At 35.7% G+C, this 19,076-nt stretch overlaps 2 protein-coding genes across 2 annotated transcripts in view; both read left to right on the top strand.

Moving 5' to 3' along the window:
• Positions 1-8,573, top strand: part of LOC108440365 (protein Atg16l2-like) — a 37,361-nt gene extending 28,788 nt beyond the window's left edge. The window contains exons 15-18 of the mRNA XM_017719205.1: positions 1,987-2,136; positions 2,907-2,954; positions 6,289-6,390; positions 7,792-8,573. Coding sequence (XP_017574694.1) covers positions 1,987-2,136; positions 2,907-2,954; positions 6,289-6,390; positions 7,792-7,885 — 394 coding nt within the window. The 3' untranslated portion in view covers positions 7,886-8,573. The remainder of the gene's footprint in view (positions 1-1,986; positions 2,137-2,906; positions 2,955-6,288; positions 6,391-7,791) is intronic.
• A 6,071-nt stretch (positions 8,574-14,644) lies between these two features.
• The window catches only part of arrb1 (arrestin, beta 1), a 40,162-nt gene continuing 35,730 nt past the window's right edge, over positions 14,645-19,076 (top strand). Inside the window, exons 1-2 of the mRNA XM_017719207.2 lie at positions 14,645-15,035; positions 15,181-15,237. Of these exons, the coding sequence (XP_017574696.1) occupies positions 15,218-15,237 (20 nt within the window). The 5' untranslated portion in view covers positions 14,645-15,035; positions 15,181-15,217. The remainder of the gene's footprint in view (positions 15,036-15,180; positions 15,238-19,076) is intronic.

The following is a 19,076-nucleotide window of genomic DNA, read 5'->3' as shown; positions in this document are numbered from 1 at the left end:
AGTTAAATAGCATGGCATAACATTAGAACAATTTAGAAATTAGAACAAAAAGGACTGTATGATATTTGCAGGAAACAGACTTCCTTTCAACACTAGACTGCTTTGAAGAATCCATCTCCATTGCTAATGGTAATACTAATGGCACTACTAATATTTTTATATGAAATCTGTATATATAGTATTTCAAAACACACAGCAAGTGTAGTGGTTATACAGAAAAAAGGTGTTGTACACTCTAATTCCCCCATCATCAAGGTAAAATGGGGTAAGAATTTCCTTACAATACTGTCTTTGACACATCTCATCTCATTAATTTATTCCGTTAAAATGATTCTGTGGTAAACAGTTTACCTTTACCATCATAAACAGTGAGACTATATAAAAATATATTACTTCATGGTTTCCCACAGGCATCTAAAGAAGAGTTCCAAAGCTCATCTGCTATAGCAACAGAAAACATCTTGTTTTTTATTACACAATGTAGACGTGGCTTTGGAGCTCCCGACTAGCAGGCTGAAGTTTTTCCAACAAAGGGAGCTATTAGCACACTTTGCTTTAGTGTTCATCACTTAAAGAAAGGAAACTGACATGGACTCTGGTAGGATGCAACAAACACATGTGTTTGCAGTAACAGCTTATGAGACTTATGATCTGATATTGATTATCAAAAGATATTGAGTGATTTATTATAAGTTTTGTGTGTATTAAAATATTTTATGAAGTCAGATAATGGTAAAAAGCATGTAAGCTAAAGGCTGAGTAGATCTAAGCTGCAGAGACCTAAGCTGTTTGTGTTTCACTGTTGATCTGCTACTGCTCAGATGGTTTGAATGCACCTGTTTTTTGTTTTTTTTTTAAACTGTCATTCAGATTACTTAAGTGGTAATTTTAAAAGGAATTTTAGACCTGTTTAACCACTCTTTGCAGCAAAGACTGAAAAGTGCCACATTTGACCATTTTCAGGTGAAAAACCGGAATTTTGGTGCATCTCTAAATTGGCTTTTAATTTTACATGAGAGGAAAGCAAAAACTACAACTTACATCTTTTATTTTTCATTTCTGCTGTTTCACTGTAATAAAGTATGTCCAGTAAAAGGCCAATTTTAATACTCGACCTGTAACAGCCCTAAAATGATGCTAGCACTTTAATTTTGAATCTTTTTGGGACATAAAACCCTTTGGCTTTTGCATTTTGGGCAAGGTGCAGTCTGTATGCAGGATTATTTTGTGGTAATCTTACAGACTGCATTACACTGGTCTAAGGAAGAAATGAGAACAAATGCATGAGTCAGCTAATTAGCATCTTGAAGCGTGAGTCGTAGTGACATTATTGATGTCTGATTTAAAAGTCAAATTAGTCATGTTTAACACCTAAGTTAGGCTGCTCTGTCTAATCTGCTTGATCTAGTCTTGTTTCTAGGATTTAGTAATATTAAGGACAATTTCTGTCTTTTTCTCATTTAGTTTAAATAAATTATTGTTCATTTAACTTATTTCACACAGAGCTCTGCAGTTATCTGTTACTACAGAAATGCTGAAATTTTCTTTTCAAAAATGTAGGATTTGGTTTACGAATGAAAATTTAATGCAATTGATTTTCTCATCAAAAATGATGCCAAATTCACACACTTGTAAGATACTAATGTTGAATAACTCCCAATAACACATGTGTGTTTAGCTGTGGTAATAAGAAGAGTATATCAGAATAAGTTTTTTTCTGTTGTTTTTACCCGCTACATATACAGTATACAGTAAGAATAACTTGGTGCATTCGATTTGAAATCTAAATCATTACTCAGCTGACATTCATGTTTGTACAGAAAACATGTTCTAATTTTTTGAGATTTGAAAATAAATACCTTTTCTAGAAAGATGAATGCAAAGCAACACAATTATTTTTTTACTTTAAGTAATTTTCCATCCTCTTAATTGCTTATTTTCTTTTCTCTGAAATCATCTTTCCCTAAACCTGTCATGCTACTTTAGGGCAGCAAGCTGCACACAGGAGGTCCCCTTACAGGGCAAAGTTACATCATTGGACATCTCTCCCAACCACAGGGAGCTGTTAAGCTGCTCAAGGGATGAGAGCCTGCAGTTGGTGGACTTGAGGATGAGCAACACCAGGATGGCCTTCAGGTGCAGAGAACTGTACAATATTACAACTGTATAGTAGGGTTGTCCCTGTAAACGCAACTTTGACTTTAGCAAGTTTAAGACTTTCATTAAGTCAGATAATGCAGTACAGGTCTGCAGGTCCTTTAAAAGTCTTGAAGTATTAAATTTAATTCAGTGACTTTAAGGCCACACAGAGCATTACATTTTAGTATTTTATCTTTTTATAGTTGTCTTAAACAGTGTGCACTGCAGCAGGATTATGTTATTAAGTATGTTACACTGAAAGATTAGTGTTTTATAGCCTATTTAATTGCACATTTTGTCATCCATTGATGTGGTTGCGGTGTGGGCAAAATGGTTGCCAGGTCCATCTTTGTTGAGCCAACTGCATTAATTCTGCTGTACTGATAGTCTTAAATTGCATTACTGCTATAAATTGCATTATACTATGACCAATCTCTACCAGTCATTACTGAATAAATTCATGTCTTTAAACAGCAATCAGTGAGTAACTTACATGCACACTAATGTCTTTAGTTGTGCTGAAGCGCTTCAGATTTGTTCAGTTCTCTGGTCACATATCTTACATGTACACCTTAATGTAGTTTTGCTAAAGTGTGATTAAAATCTCTGTGCATTTTGGAGCAGAATCAATTTTCAAATATTCCTGGCTTTACCCACCATTTTTTATTGGACCACCATAGATGGAAATGCAACAGCAAGTCATTTGTTTAAACAAAAGTAACAAAAATGAAGTTTTCTTTGCTCTTTGTTCTATATGGTCATTGTAGGGCAGAAGGTTTCAAATGTGGAAGTGACAGTACCAAGGCCATCTTCAGGTGAGATGCAAAAATATTACAAGCAGTCCTGCTGTCCAGCCAGTCCAAAAAATCCTGTCAGATTTAGCGCAGTACAAATGTGAATCACTAAATACAAATCATGATCTGTAAAGAGTTTTTAATGGTTGTTTTTAAATGTGGCAATGCTAGTATAATGTGTCTGTTTGTCAAAATATTGTGATACAAGGCTGCTGAAACCAAAGGGGTGAGTGGGTGCTCGAACCACTACTTTTCTGGGGGTACTGGGGTGATTTTTGGATTTATTCATGATGCTTTCATAAAAAAACAAAAAAAAAACAACCTCTACTCTCCATAACATGCATGGATCATGGACCACTGACATATAGACATATATAGTCACGTTGGCATAACCTATCAAAATCTCCATTTCAGCTGAGGGGAGGGCAGAATGTTTCCCAAATGTTTAATTTAATGTAAAGTGTTCTGCCTGAGTGTAGTTGCAGTGCTAGCTTTAGGACAAACTGCTGCATGTTAGTTTAAAATGTGGCACAGCACATGTTGTAATCTTAGTCTGGAAAACTGTAAACATATGTTAAAAACCTGGATTTGAAAGATCATATTTAACATGAGATATTAATACTGATGAAATACCAATCATTTATAGACTAATTTGTTTAGCCTTTAAACTAATAGTATTTTATCCATGCACACTTTAGCTCCACCTCATTTGTGTGTTAAAACAGGCAGGCTTCACAACTGTTTTACTCTTTGCGTGAACCTAGAGTGATGCACTATCTGAGCAACAGCTCAGATTTTGCACTCAAAACTGTACTCCTTAAATGCTGGATCAATAAGAAGAATCTGTTCTTATAAGCAGGGTAACATTCAGCTGTCCTCTGATAAAACATTTGTGGTCAATTTGAATGTAAATGATATTGACAGTTTGAAAAAGCTTTTAGAGAAAAAAAACTATTTACTATATTATGTGAACCAGTAGATTCTGGGAAGAGGCCTTTTGTAGTATCCCAGATGCTTTCGTAAAGGTCAGCGTAAGAGAATTGCTGGAAGCCTTTAGTTGGCTCCCTCCTCCTCGCACCACACACCCTTTTCACAGTGTGACCCTACCATTTTCTTTGCATGATCACCGAATGGGGTGTAAACGCTTGGTGTGATGTAAGATGAGCGAAGAAAAGAGAGACAGAGAGCAATACAGAAATAACAAAGGCTGAGGCCCCATTTATGCTTCTGGTGAGTGGCTGACTCCCAGTTGAGTCATACACTTAGTAGTTTCTATGGCAACAGTAGAACCAGAATGCAATGCGTCATTTTTTTAAGGTTGGGTCTGCCTGGGTAATGTGAGCTAGGAGAAGGAGGGGCCTAATGGAAGATTTATCACCCTCCCCCTCAACATTTTCCTCAGGTCCAGAGCTCACCACAGCACCGGCAGCTCATCACTGCTGCCAAGAAACAGAGCACGCCGCCGACTTTTACACACAGATTAAGCTTCATCCTTATGTAAATGGTGCTCTAATGAAAGGGCAGATGAATTAATGAGACCATAGCAAATCGGTCCGAATCATTAGATGAGAGCATCTGACCAACTTCTAAAGTACGTTTAAAATGAAGGCATACTGTGACTGTAATAACTTATCATTATGGGACATTTTCCACCCTAGAATTTTAAAGTCAGTTTAACCCTTTAGAGCCACATTCAGGCATTTCCACTGCATTTTGCCTGATCAGACATTTTTAACAAGTATCATCTACAAATGTAGAACAGCCTCAACTAATGAGATGAGTAAACACTCCTGTACAACACATTAGAACAAATCAGTCATAAACATTTAAATTTTTTACATATTTTATATAGGGATGTACGTGGGTGCTTCAGTAATTAGTAAGCCATTTAAGGTGCCAGTATTTCAGTATTAAAGCACTGAAATCACTATTTGGTGTTTGGTGTGTTTTGTATTATAGTTTTGCTCATATTTTTGAGTGTCCTTGAAGGGTTTTGTTCTAAAAAATACAAGAACCATCACTGTTATATTATTAGAGAAATAAAAATGTGTTCCATTATACATCAGCTATTATTCTTTTCAAAAACTCATGCGTAAAATTGTTTCAAAAGATTTTACAGCATTTTGGAGTGGAACTCTTCATAAATATAATACTTTACGATACAATTACCATAATGCGAATTTGTTGTCAAGAGCAAGCCGTAAAGGATGTGACTGAGAAGGGAGAGATAGTGTGCTAACAGGGCTCACCACTCTAACTACTCTAGCTAATGTTAACTCCAGAAGTCCAGAACCAGTTTAGAAACAAAATTTGATCCCACCTTCGTGGGAAAATATATTTATCTGATGAACTAACATGTTGGAACACCATGAGGTGAAAACTTGTGTAGAAGACACTGTTGACCTCATCAGCAGCCAACATTGTACCATTAATGTTAGCTCATTACGTTCTCTGAAGAGGTTACCTCCCTTACTCATCCAACAAGAAAACCTACCAATATTCTGTTTGCTATTTTTGAATAATAAAAGATCTTTCCACATTTTAACCCCTAGTGTTATCCACTAAAAAGTCCCGACAGCCTTAAGCTAACTTTAACAAAAGTTTTTTTTTTATCGTTGCTTTTTACATCCCTTTGATTACCCAGATAATCATTTATTAACTTTGACAGGTGCTCGATTATCAACCAAAATTAGGCCTTTAAAAGACCATTTGAAATGTGCAATACATGATCTTTTCGGCAGAATTTAAGGTAATGCAGCATTAGCTAAAGATATAAATTAGCTTTGAGTGAAGGAGGTTACACTGACAAATGTATTACAAGTTCTTGTAGACAATTATTGTGAATGAGGGAACATCTTTGCAGAATTCGATCCCACTTGGCCCCCAGTATAATATTTGTAGTGGTTAAAAAGTTTTGGTTTTTTGGTATTTGGGTTTGGATTAGTTCAGGCCCTGGTTGAGGTTTAGGCTTGGGATTGGAGTTAGGAAACATTAAAGAGAATTTAATAGATAAATAGTTAATGTAACTAAAAGCTAGGTAAATGTATAAGCATCTAGTGCAAACCTTCCAGGTTTTTTTAACCCCATATTTTAACATTGGTTCCTGAATAAAATGAAATAGGGAATCATTTTCATTCTTATTTTTATGTGGTGCTACAAATTTAAAAATCTAAAGCACTCACTCAGCTGATTTCAGTGCATTTAGTAACTGCATCAGCCTTTAAGAAGGCATCTTCACCCAAAAGGTCACTGAATAATTATACTTTCGCCTGAAAAATCACAAGGCAGAGGACAGGTATTTGAAAAACATATAGCTAGGCATATCTTGAGAGTTGCTTTTATCATCTGTCTTTAGTCCAGATGGATGTTACCTGGCGGCTGGCTCTGCAGATGGTTCTCTGTACGTGTGGAACGTTAGCACAGGCAAGCTGGAAACCCGACTCCCGGATATGCACAGGTATCCAGAATCCCACTGTTAGCCTGAAACAGTTTCTGCACAAGATTAAATGATATAAGGACATGAGAGGGATTTTCTTTTTGTTGAAATACTAAAATCATTCATAGCTTGGATTGTATTGTCAATTTAATATTACTCAACTTTAATGTTACATAATATCAATTCAGGAAAAGGTACACTGCAACATGTTTTCCAACTTAGTCCTTAAGAACTCTCAGTTTATGTTTTTACTCTATCCTGGTTTACAGGACAACTACAGCAGCTATTCTGTGTGTTTGAATGCTTAATTTAGGTAAGCAAGTAGGTTATTAACTTTAAGGTTATTCTCTTTTAATAGTTTATATCAGACCTGAATAGCATCTTCTGAATACATTTTACTTGTTCTTCAAAATATCTTGTCAAGTAAGACATGAAATGAAGATTTGCTTGAGGTAAGGACAGGTTTGTTATAATATAGGACCAGCCTTGCCAGTTCAAAAAGTAATATGAGAGAGACTGTAAAACTTACAGCTCAGTATAGAATGAGACCTTAAAGGGGCACATTGGCCAAAATGAAATATCTTACCATTACTACATCTGTTGTAAACATGACTACTCATCTCCTGCAGTGATACCACAATACTCCAGTTTAAGTGCTTGGAAAACCCCCTTCAGGTGATGTATTTTGAAGGTGGGAACAACATTTTAAACATCACTATAACAGTGTTTCTTTACTTGGTGGGATTGCCAATGATTGTATAACATTTATACAATGCATGCCGGGCATTGTAGTGAGAGTGCATTGATAAACTAATGGATACAAAATTATGAATTGATTAAACCTTTCATCTTACTACTTGGCAGAATGAATTTTATGCCATTTTATAGATGTCAGTTTATACTATAAAGGATAGTTTGGCAGTTCAACCTAAAAAAAGACTTCATGTGGTAGCAAGCAAATTAGCTATTCTTTCAACTCATATAAATACTTTGAATGAACAATTTTTGTTTATTTTTTCTTGATTATTACAGCATTGCATTTTTTAGGTTACCCTTTTTACAGTGAACCTCTGTTTAATCTGATATACCCTTTATCAACTGCATTATAACAGTTTGTTTGGAGTTTTCTTAACTATGTCAACATAATGTTCAGCCTGTCATATAGTTGCTGTGTTGACTATGTTTACATGCATTCAGACTGATTTAACTTTCAGTACATTTAATCATAAACCGAACATTACAAATGTAAGATCTCATTTCTAGAGTTAAGCCTTTAGCTGTAAGATAACTTTGTTTCCTTTGCAACTCTCCACCGCAGCCATCAGGAATATTTTTATCGCTCTGTTGTTTATGGACATGTCTCACTAATGCCAAATTGTGGAGATTAACAATCCTGCTTATAGACTGCACTGTTTATTTCAGATGCTCAGTTAATGCTGTGGCATGGTCAATGTCGGGCGAGTATGTGGTGAGTGTAGATAAGAGCAGGCGAGCCATTCTCTGGAGTGACGTCTGAACCTGGAGACACAAGGCTCTGCTCCCTGTTGTTGGATTGCCCACCAGTCTCAATAACCTTCGGTCATCCATCTTCAGCATGTGAGGAACAGTCCAGCATGCTTTATCATCCAACTATACTCCTGTGTTTCAGTGCAGACAATGCTACACAAGCCAGCATGCAAGCATCAAGTTGGTTTGACTTTCTACAGCGTTTTGGATCCTTCAGATACCTCTCTGTTGATTATTTTCATAAATTACTGACACTGAGTGTGCAAAAGCATTTGTTTGCCAACATTCACAGTGCTGTTCACAAATATTGGAAGAGTCAAAATTTCACTCATACCCTCAAACTGTTTGGCTTTGTCAGAAAAGACTAATGCCAAGAAACGTATGAAGAGAGGTGCCCTGTACTTTTTGCCGTATTTGTATTTCCATCGTTAATGTTCACTACTTCAGTACACAGAAATATGCAAATTCTATTATGATGTTTAATATATTTCTGTATTTATAATATATTTGATCTTTGGGCAGTGATTCCACTCCGAGGGCTTTTAGTGGACTTTTTTTAGCCAGATACTTTTACATACTCAAGATATCCAGTGGAGTTTCTCAAGGGAACGCTCTGATTTGTTTACATTCTAATTTGGACTGTGTGTGCTCTTGGTGCCTAAACTAAAAGGTGAATAAATGTCTTACCATAATGCAAAGTGTTGTGATATCTTTAACAATGTGCTGTTCAGACACTGTGGAGCAGCAAGAACCTTCTGGAGACACTGTGTGAATGCAGGTGACAGAGTGATTCACAGTATAATCCAGGTATGCCACACTGTATTGCTTTTGTGGGACAAAGTCATTAGAACACACTAGAGGCCTGTGGCATTTCAGATGACTTTATTTTTATGATATCAATTGTTTGGGGTTGTCAAGGCAGACATTAGAGAAAAGACACATAACCCAAAGTTACATGCTTTCTTTGATCTTGATCAAGTTACAAAAGATTCTGGAAGTCATATGAATGCAGTGGTAAGATAAAAGTAAGCGAACCCTTTAGGTTGCCTAGCTTTCTGCATTAATTGGTCTTAAAATGTGATCTGTTCTTTATCTCAAGTGCAGACAAACACAATGTGCTAAAGCTAATTATAATCATTTGTGTCTTTATTGTGCACACCAATTAAACATTCAAAGAACAGCCCCCCTGACACGATCCTGTTGGAGGCATTGGTAAATTTGGGAATTAATTTTTTTCCTTGATTGTGATTGATCCAGACCCAGCGGCAGCAAAGTAGCACCAAATCATGATGCTCCCTCCACTATACTTCACCATTACGATGATGTTTTTTGTGTTGGTATGCAGTGCCCTTTGTACCCCTTACGTAGTGCAGTGTGTTTTTGGAGAGCTGCAGCTGAACCATGCCTGTTCAGTGTTATTTGTAAGGTTCACTTATGAATACAGATATTAAATAGTTCCACTGATTTACTCCATCCTTTAGCTGTTACTCTAGTGTTATTGTTTACTTTATTGAGCATTTTGTTTGCCTTTGGTTTAATTTTGACTCCCACTTCTAGGGAGAGTAGACAATTATCTCCATTTATAGAAAGTTTTTCTAACTATAGGCTGATGAATATCTATAGTCTTCAAGACTACTTTCTGACCCTTTCCATTAGTCTAGAGATTTACATACATTTTCCAACATATTTGTTGCATGTTTGAAGGATGTTTGCAATATGGAAAAATGCATTATTTTGTGTTCACTTAAACAGTTTAGTTTAAACAGATTATGTTTGTTCTTTATTTTAACTTGGATGATCACACCATACTTTAAAATGACTTTATACATAAATGCATATGTTTTTCTTTCCACTGTATAACCTTATGTCCAATTGTGAGCATCATGGTTAGTCCTATGAGTTGCATGATTAACACCCTTTTTAATAATTATTTTAATATTTAAAAAAAAAAAATCTCACAATTTTTGTTTTGTAGTCACATTATTAATATAAATGCTGGGAAATTTCTTTCATTTGATTAGTCTTGCATTATCTGGGCCGGTTATTTCATATAACTGCTTCTGCTCATCTTTGTCAGACATTTTGACTGTCTCTTTTTGGAGCTCCTGATTTTCTTCAGTCTGCTCTGACTAGTGCCGGGTGATATTAATAACACCAGGTGATCAGGTTAATAACAAAATAACAATAACAAAATATATATATATATATATATATATATATATATATATATATATATATATATATATATATATATATATATGACAATAGTAGAAAGACAACATATCAATGTTGAAACACACACACACACACACACATATATATATATATATATATATATATATATATATATATATATATAGATAGGTAAATGTTTCAACATTGATATGTTGTCTTTCTACTATTTTCAATTAAATGTAAGGTTTAAATAATTTGCACATTGTTGCATTCATAAAACAACTAAATATAAAACGTCTGTTTTTTCCCACTAAGTTAAATTCAGTAAGTGAACAGTAACTGTACATTAAAATGTGCAGAAGTGTGTTCTCTGTTTTGCTCTAAGATGAACTTATTTTAGAACAAAACATTATTTGACAAGGGGTGTTCAAAATTTTGAATGTCTGTTTCATTGCTCAGCACTACTTTTGGTTGTATGTGACATGCGATCTAAAGAGCCAAAAATATTCAGACGTTATTATTATATTCAAAATGTCTACAGATCAATCCAGAAGACATCTTTTAGACCACGTGTCAGACCAAAACCCTGCCTCTTTAAGAACATCTGATTCAGCTCATCAGCTAATTAGCAAGGCCTTCATGAACTGAATTCACAATGTTAGATGAGGGTAAATGATAATATCTGCAGCACTTTGGCCTGGAAGGTCCCCAATTTTACATGGCTGTTTTAGACCATTTTGATATTCCAGAGAATGCAAAGAAGAGCAGATTCAGTGTAGAGTCGGCAAGTTCTGTTTCAGCTTTTTTCTCATTTGAATGTTCTGTCTTGTGGTCTTCTGCCTATGAATCTGTTCTCTGTACTAACTGTTGTTTAGGTTAATAGCATTCATCTTCAGCCCCAAACGACAGAATGTGAGTACTAAGCAACTTCACGGCCTGTGAGCTCATATGCATCACTCATCCAGGTTAGATAGAACCACTGAAGTTTGGCCTTTTCAGTAAAGAATATGTATGGCTGATTTTTGATACTATGATACTATGATTCATGTGAAAGATACTATGATTCATCTGAAAGCTGCTTTGTCTGGCATTTTTCATAAGTGATTAAAGCCTTAATGGTTAAAGTCACCCTGATGCATGATTTTCACACAAAGTCTTGATCTGACAGGTGTTTTACAGATCTTAACCCTGTAATGTGTAACTTTACAGTGGATAAAAGTGATGAATAGTGATCAATTGACAAGTTCGTGTGATCTCACACATCATATCATGACATTAGGGAGCTGTTGTGCTCAGAGGACAGGGTATTGCATTTGTGCAGCTGTTATCTATTCAGTCAGGGTCCTCTTATCCAACATTGCTGATAATATTGCACTGAAGCTTTCAGCAGTGTGTGTATCCCACACTGCATATTACAGCAGAACAGTAAAGAATATACAATGACTGCAGTGCTGCAATCCAAACTACAGAAGGATGTTGCAGACAAAGTGTTGCTGATAAAGTGATATAGCTATTGTAGGGTCCTAGCTATTAATATATGATTTTTGGTAGTATTACATTTTTAATAGCCACCATGAATTATTCAAAACTATATTTTACTGTGGAAAAAGAAATTATTAAATTAGAACATTTAAACAAGAGAGGTTATGAATTATTCAGCAGTCTAAAGGACAAGAAACCCTTAAAATATACCTATTGTGCTGAAGAAGCTGGGCTGAATGGAATGTGGCCAACAGAAATGCTAAACAGAAGTTGGGAGACCAAAGTTTGAAAGTCATTACGATTTAAAAGGTTACATTTAAAATAATACATTTTTTGTGCACCACAAGAAGGAGTTTAAACATGCTTCTGCCAACTCGTTGAAGATGCTGAGAAACTGACTTTAGGTGAACTTTATAAATAAAGGTGGGTCAACATAAACAAATGTACTCAATGCGTTTTTGATTATTTTAACATTTTTAAAATCTGAACAAATAACAGTAGAACTGTTAAAGTACATGTATCCTGAATTTACTTAGATGATACGGTACATCACAAAACAGGGGTTTTATCCTTGCTAACTTTTTGTTGTTGTTTTGTTCTTTAATTTATGTTTCTGTGCAGCTGGCAAAATACTCTTAAAGATTCCTAAAAGGTTACTAGCTTGGATATGCAGTATTTGTCACATGTGAAAATACATTATCAGATTTTAGCAGACATTTTCACAAGTAATAATACACAAAGTATCAAAGCCATTCATCTTTGTGGAAAGACTGTTAAAGGGTCCATGTCTTGTTTTTTTAATAAAAGAATGTGGTGTAGTACATAAATATTGTTAAACCATAACATTTATCCCCATCCATACAGTCCATATGTGGAAATTGCATGAACAGCATGCTTTGAATTCATTTACATACACAATATGGACAAAAGTATTGGGACACACCTCCTAACTCCTGAATTAAGGTGTTTCAGCCACACTCATTGCTAACATGGATAAAATTAAGCACATATCCTTGCAGTTTCCTTAACACTGGCAGTAGAATGAGTTGTACTGATGAGCTCAGTGATTTTAAACATTGTCATAGAATGCCACCTCTGCCACAAGTTAGTTTGAGAAATTTCTGTCCTGCTAGATCTGCCCCTGTCAACTGTCAGTGCTATTATTGTGAAATGGAAGCACTTTGAAGCACCAAGACATTTTGGACAATGCTATGCTTCCAACTTTGTCAGAACAGTTTGGGGAAGACCCTTTTCTGTTCCAGCATGACTGTGCCCCAGTGCACAAAGCAAGGTCCATAAAGGCATGGCTGGGTGAGTTTGGTATGGAAGAATCTGACTGGCCCTCACAGAGCCCTGACCTCGACCCCATTAAACAGCTTTGGGATGAACTATAAAAGAGATTGCAAACCAGGTGCTCTCATCCAACATTAATGTCTGACCTCACAAATTCTCTTTTGGATGAAATTGCAAATATTCCCACAGACACACTCCAACATCTTGTAGAAAGCTTCCCAGAAGAGTAGAAGCTTTTATAGCGTCAAAGGGGGATCAACTCCATATTAATGCCTATGGATTTAGAATTTGATGTCATAAAAGCTCCTGTGGCAGTAACATGGAGGTGTCTCAAAAAGTTTTGTCCATACAGTGTATCATCACTGTCCAAAAAAAAATAATTATATTAAGTTATAAGGTTAGAATGTTATTTATAACTTATAAGTTATAAGTGTAATTAAGTTATAAGGTTAGAATGACTGTTTCAGCTTGTTTTTCCATAAGATACAATACAGGGCAGCCAATCAAACAGAGGCTATTTGCATGCATCTTCATTTCAAAGGCACAGTAAAAAAGAATCTTATATCTAAGAGACAAATACAGGGAGGAAAATTGTCACGTTAAAATAAATTAGGATAAAAATAACAATTTGTTACATATGGCATTACTTCAAAGGGTCTTTTTGCCACAGTTGTGGGCCCAAATCTTAATTTTTCTTTTCCTGCGATCCATTTGTTGTGATTGGCCACTCTGTGTTGTGCTTAAATAAAATAAAAATCTGTCCAGGTTGAGAGACTCCGTAAACTTCAGCGTGAATGACTGGGGCTAAACTGCTGTAGGCTGAAAAGGCAGATAAACAATACTGTCCTAAAGTCGTTTGAAACAGTTTATCTGCACAACAGTTGTATTTTCACTTGAAAAATCAACAAAGAAAATTACAATCAAAAGAACTAAATGCTATTTTCTTTAATGCTTAAATGTTTAATGTTTAAAATGGAAGATTAATGATTACAAATAATTAAAAATAACTTTTAATTTTTGGTTCTAGATTACTCCTCGACGCCCTCAGCCATTGTATAGAATAGTTGAATTCAACCACCAGCACAAATGTTTTGCTTTAATGAAGGACTGATTAGCCAAACCAGGTATAAGAGATATAACTACAAATATAACAGAGCTTCTTCAATGAGGTTTCAAAATGGTTAGAAAGGAACAACATGCATATAATATTGTCATTTTTATATTAATATTCATTTAGATTGAAGAGTTTTATGCAATATTAGTATATTTCTGTATTTTACTGCCCAGAAAAATAGCTCTTTAAATATCATTTTCTCAAGTGCCTTAACGTTTACACTGTATGTCAATGCATTGGTTTTTGTGACATCAGAAAAACAATGATTTCAAAATGGTTTGTTATTGAAGCAACAATTCAGTGTATGGTCTGGGCAGAGAATGGTTTGTGTACATATTACATTAAACTCTAGAAGTTTGGAAGATAATTGCTTCTCCACAGTATGGGCTCTTTAAGAATGTAGGATGTCATCAGTGTACAGCTCTTTGAAAGCATGCAGGGTGTGTGTGCTGATTCCTTGTTTCTCTGCTTCTTTTATGGCAGGGGCAGTAAAGCTGTGTGCATTGAGGGAATGTGTGCTCTGAATTTCACTCCTCTGTCATCTCTGTTAATGTCTGCAGAGCAGTGGTGAGCAAAAAACCCTGTCCTCCTCAGTGCTGGATATCAGCCTGTACACATCCCCTCTTACTTCAAAAGAGGAGGGCGAGAGAGGGTGGGAAATTATGTGAGCACGCGTGTGTGTGAGAGAGAGAGACAGAGTGAGAGAGAAGAGACAAAGAGTGAGGGAGAGAGTACGTGTGTGCATGTGACAGAGGGAGAGAGCGGAAGAGAGTGTGGGAGGGAGATGGAGATGTAGCGAAGGGCAGCAGCAGCAGCTCTTCCTCACAGTGTGCCTCACTCAAAAGCTCAGGATTTAGAATGCAGGCTTGTTTTTTTCCCCCAACAGAATTTATCTGAGGAATGCTGTAGCTCTAACTGAAGAGGGACGGAGTGGGACGTGTCCAAGTAGAAGAGTAGGGGGGAGTCATCTGCTTTTGCTTCATTTTTGGGGAGGGGGCCTCTTTTGACAGGCAAAAAAGCAGAGGAGATGCTGCTGTAATCACATTCAGCTGGACAGCGTTCAAACTGCAGGGAGGACATCTACATGACAGAGGCTGTACGCACAACCTGAGTCTATAAGTGATTCTCTCTCACTGCCTCTCTCTCTCTCTCTCTCTCTCTCTCTCTCTCTCTCTCTCTCTCTCTCTCTGACTCTTCTCTCTCTCTCCTCTCTTTTCACTCTAGCTATTTTTTTCTTCAAGTTGAAAGCAGAGAATCCGCCACATAAGAATCTTCATCATGGGTGATAAAGGCACGAGGTAAGCATTTTATACATTTCATCATCATGATAGATGCTGTGGAGGGAAGTAAATCGGTGAGAGAGTGTTACATCACTGCCCACATCTCTCATCCTTTCTTAGTGATGATTATTCTATTTTTGCTGTCAAATCAACAGAATTAGCTTAAATAATAATTGCCCATTTTTGGCCAATATGGTGATGGTTTTTCATTTATATTATTTTCCAACTACAAAATATTAAGAAATAAATGTGCGAAACTTTGAGGTGCGCCTGCTCACTTCCAGCGTCAGTATTTTTCACATTCAAATGCAAAAACTAAAGGTGCCAGAAAGCGTTTTTTTTGGAGTGACGCCATAGAAGAACAATGCTTGGTTCCCTGAAGAACCTTCTTTGACAAAACACTTATGTAATCAAACGTGAAGAACCTTGTAAAGTTTCTAGACCCAATTAACAATTTCTCCTAGAACCATATATTCAGGCCAAGAACCACTTAAGAACCTTCATTTTGAGCACATTTTCAGGAAAGTACATAGCGTTTCTGTGTATTTTCAACATAATTGCTACTGTCAGAGCAAAAACGTTATTCATTTTAGGTGAGAGAGTTTTATTCAACTTAGTTTTAGACAGTTTTTATTGGTCCATTCATCATGAGTTGCTTACACAATGTAAAGGGTAGCTAGGGTTTTTTAAATGTATGCAAACATTTAAAAACACAACAACGGAGATGCAGCAACGAAAATGTTCAATAAATATCTTAAAAACATATTTTTTACATGTGAAACGTTAGCTGTTATTCATTTCTTAGCCTCCAGAATTCTCTCCTTCTTCTGAGGGTGTTTCTGCCAGAGCTTTATCTGTTAAGATTTTAGATCTTAGACAAATTATCACACTGCATTTTGACTCATCTAGTCACTTCTTGGCTGTTGATATTTCACACATAGCTTGGTAGCATAACAACAACTCTGAAGCACTTGAAGCTCTCTAACGAGGAAGTAGGCTATCCACCATATCTTTGCTCTCAGCAGGATAATGAGGCAATTATCCTCTTACAGTAATACCACAGCTCTCTGCTCTGGCTGCATTGTGCACTGTAAAATATCAGCAACAGCTGGAGAGGAATCCCCCAGTGTCCTGTGATGGATCCTTCCATCAGAAAGGCTTTCGGCTGTTAACTGTCTCTCTGAATGCAAGTGTATTGTGTCTAAAGTCATGTTGATGCGAGGAATAATAAGTTTCCCCCCACTAATATTTCATTTGCATCTGTTTATCTGTGTGTGTTTACTTGTTGTATGGGTCTGTGTGTGTTGTGGGAATTCTTCCTGATCAGTGTGTCAATGTTTTACCCAAAATTCTGTAGAAAAAAGCAACTTTTACATGTAGCCTAATCTGGCTTACACAATCAGTTTTAGTGTAGGTTTGGAGATAAAAAGGAATATGGAGGGAAAGATTCCTTGCCAGGTTCCTCAGATTGGATTATGTGGCATGTGGAAGGTGTGTTTTCCGTTATTTATGGTATTATCACAATACAGTATGTACTATGAATGTTGCATAATTTTGATCTGTTTGTAAAACGTATGAAGTAGAATGTGCGGTCATCTAGCTTTGTTGCAGATCCTGATATTTTGGCATTTGGACACAATGCATTAATATTAATGCCACATTTAAAATCAGTTATCAAAAACAAAATGATTTTTGTTTAACATATTACATAAACATGACTAATTATGCTCCCTTTGTAACCAAACATGTAATTGGTCATTGTTGTTTAAGTATGCTGAGAAAAGCATGCTGTGTATGACGATAATGGAAATTTATTACAATAGTGCCATAATATCGTAATATTGCCTGTGTTTACCTCTAATACATAATGCAACACACGTGACAAGAAAATAGTAGGGCTGCATGTTACTGGAATGATAATCACATTGCAATATTTGAGCTTTTTGTAAAAAATATTGCAATATTTCACATTGTATTTGCATCAAATAAAATCTCTTTACATAAACTTACATTGAAAGTAAATAATGTTTTTGCCCTCTCATGTGAAGTTATCATTTTGGAGATACTGGTTTGTCTTTGGACAGTGATAAAACAAACAAATACAAAATTTACTTAGATGAACTATTCAAAAAGCTAAATGTCATTCTGTCAAAGGAAGAGTGTATCTATAAGGGAAATTAAGGCAGTAGTTGAGTATTCTATTTATATACTCTATACAGTCATATGCGATTGTTCGGATGCCCCTGGTCAAATTACATATTTACACATCCACTACAGAGAAGACACTTTTCATGTATAATGGTTATTTGCTGAATTTAACATACTGGGGAAAATAGAAAACATAAAATGTGGCCTGTGAAATGGTAATAAAAATTTGCAATATTTGCCATATTAGAAAAAAAATGCCATATTTAAGTTTGTTCTCTGTAGAGGTTGTGTTCATTTTTTACTTAAGATATCAACCAAACTTATACTTTAAACATCAACGTTTAAACTTTTCCACAGAACTGCATAAGTTATATTCAACTGACACGCACTAGGGCTGCACAAATACTCTACTGCAATTCAGTGGACATCTGGTGACATTACTAAAGATTAGTGTGCATTATTGTAACCAAAATGATGCATGTTTTTTAGATTTTGTCAGTGCCTTGTTTCATCAAAACACCCACAGAGACTCATCTGAGGCTGATCCAATTGTGCTGTAATTTGTTGAAGTGTTAAGTTGCGTGTAGCAGCCTTCTGTCATATTAGTTCTGCAAAAGCCAACATCACAATAAAAATAAAAAATGCTGTATTGCACAGCCCTAGAAAATAGTATCTGCCTCAATGCTTGTTTAAACTAATTTCTGTGCAAGGGTTCTTTGGAAAGCATTTCAATGCTCTGTAATATAAAGCTACACATGTAGGAGAGCTGCACGAAGCTTCTGATAGAGTGTGGAGATTTGGGCTGTGGAAGCTCATTGTAAAATTAGTTATGTGCCAAGCAATGATACTGAGCCATTGAAGGTAATACATAGAGTTAATTCTGGAAACAGACCTGGGGAAGGTGTAGCTGTTGTTTGAAGCACTTGTAGATGTGTTTAATAAATGAATAATCAAGTAAATACAAACAGTGCTCAAAAGTGGTCTTGGGACATTTCAGTCATCATTTGCTGATTGTTCCATTTGTTACTGTATTATGAAAAGATAAAATAATCATAATTTATGTTCAGAAAGCTTCTCAAACTCATTTTAACACTGTATATAGTGGTTTCTTTGTAGAATTACTTAGTATGTTCTTCCCATTGCAGTATAGAAGGAATATTGTCCAGCTGATGGTCATGCTGTTCATTGATTATGATTGCTGTTGCTTCTCAATTGAAGCCTCTGGTTTCTGTCCACTGTTGTGCTCTCAAATGTTGACCCCTGGTGACCCTGTCTAATCACTGCCACCTTTATTTAGAAGTTGGCTGGCCATTTCGTGCTAAGAGCAGAAAGAGTAATTTGCTAGTCATTTATCAGGTCCTTTTTGCTCAATTACCCTCTTTCTTATACCTCATGTCTCAACAGTTAGGCACAGACTGTATCACTGGTACTTGGTATATACTGATTTCTGTTAGCCGTCCCTTTTACATCAGTAAAGTATTTATTTCTCATATTTTGAATGATTTTTAAAGTATCCTTTGTTTTACTCTCTCTCTCTCTCTCTCTCTCTCTCTCTCTCTCTATATATATATATATATATATATATATATATATATATATATATATATATAATTGTATATTTAAAATTGTAAATTTACAGGAGAAAAAAAAGACACTTTACTTTTAATGTAAGTCGATGGAACCAGATTGATCCATTCATACTGTATCCA

Source organism: Pygocentrus nattereri, chromosome 17 (assembly GCF_015220715.1).
Source record: "Pygocentrus nattereri isolate fPygNat1 chromosome 17, fPygNat1.pri, whole genome shotgun sequence".
In the NCBI taxonomy this organism is placed as follows: Eukaryota; Metazoa; Chordata; class Actinopteri; order Characiformes; family Serrasalmidae; genus Pygocentrus; species Pygocentrus nattereri.
Note: the sequence above shows the minus strand (reverse complement) of the source record. Positions and strands in the feature narration are given on the sequence as shown.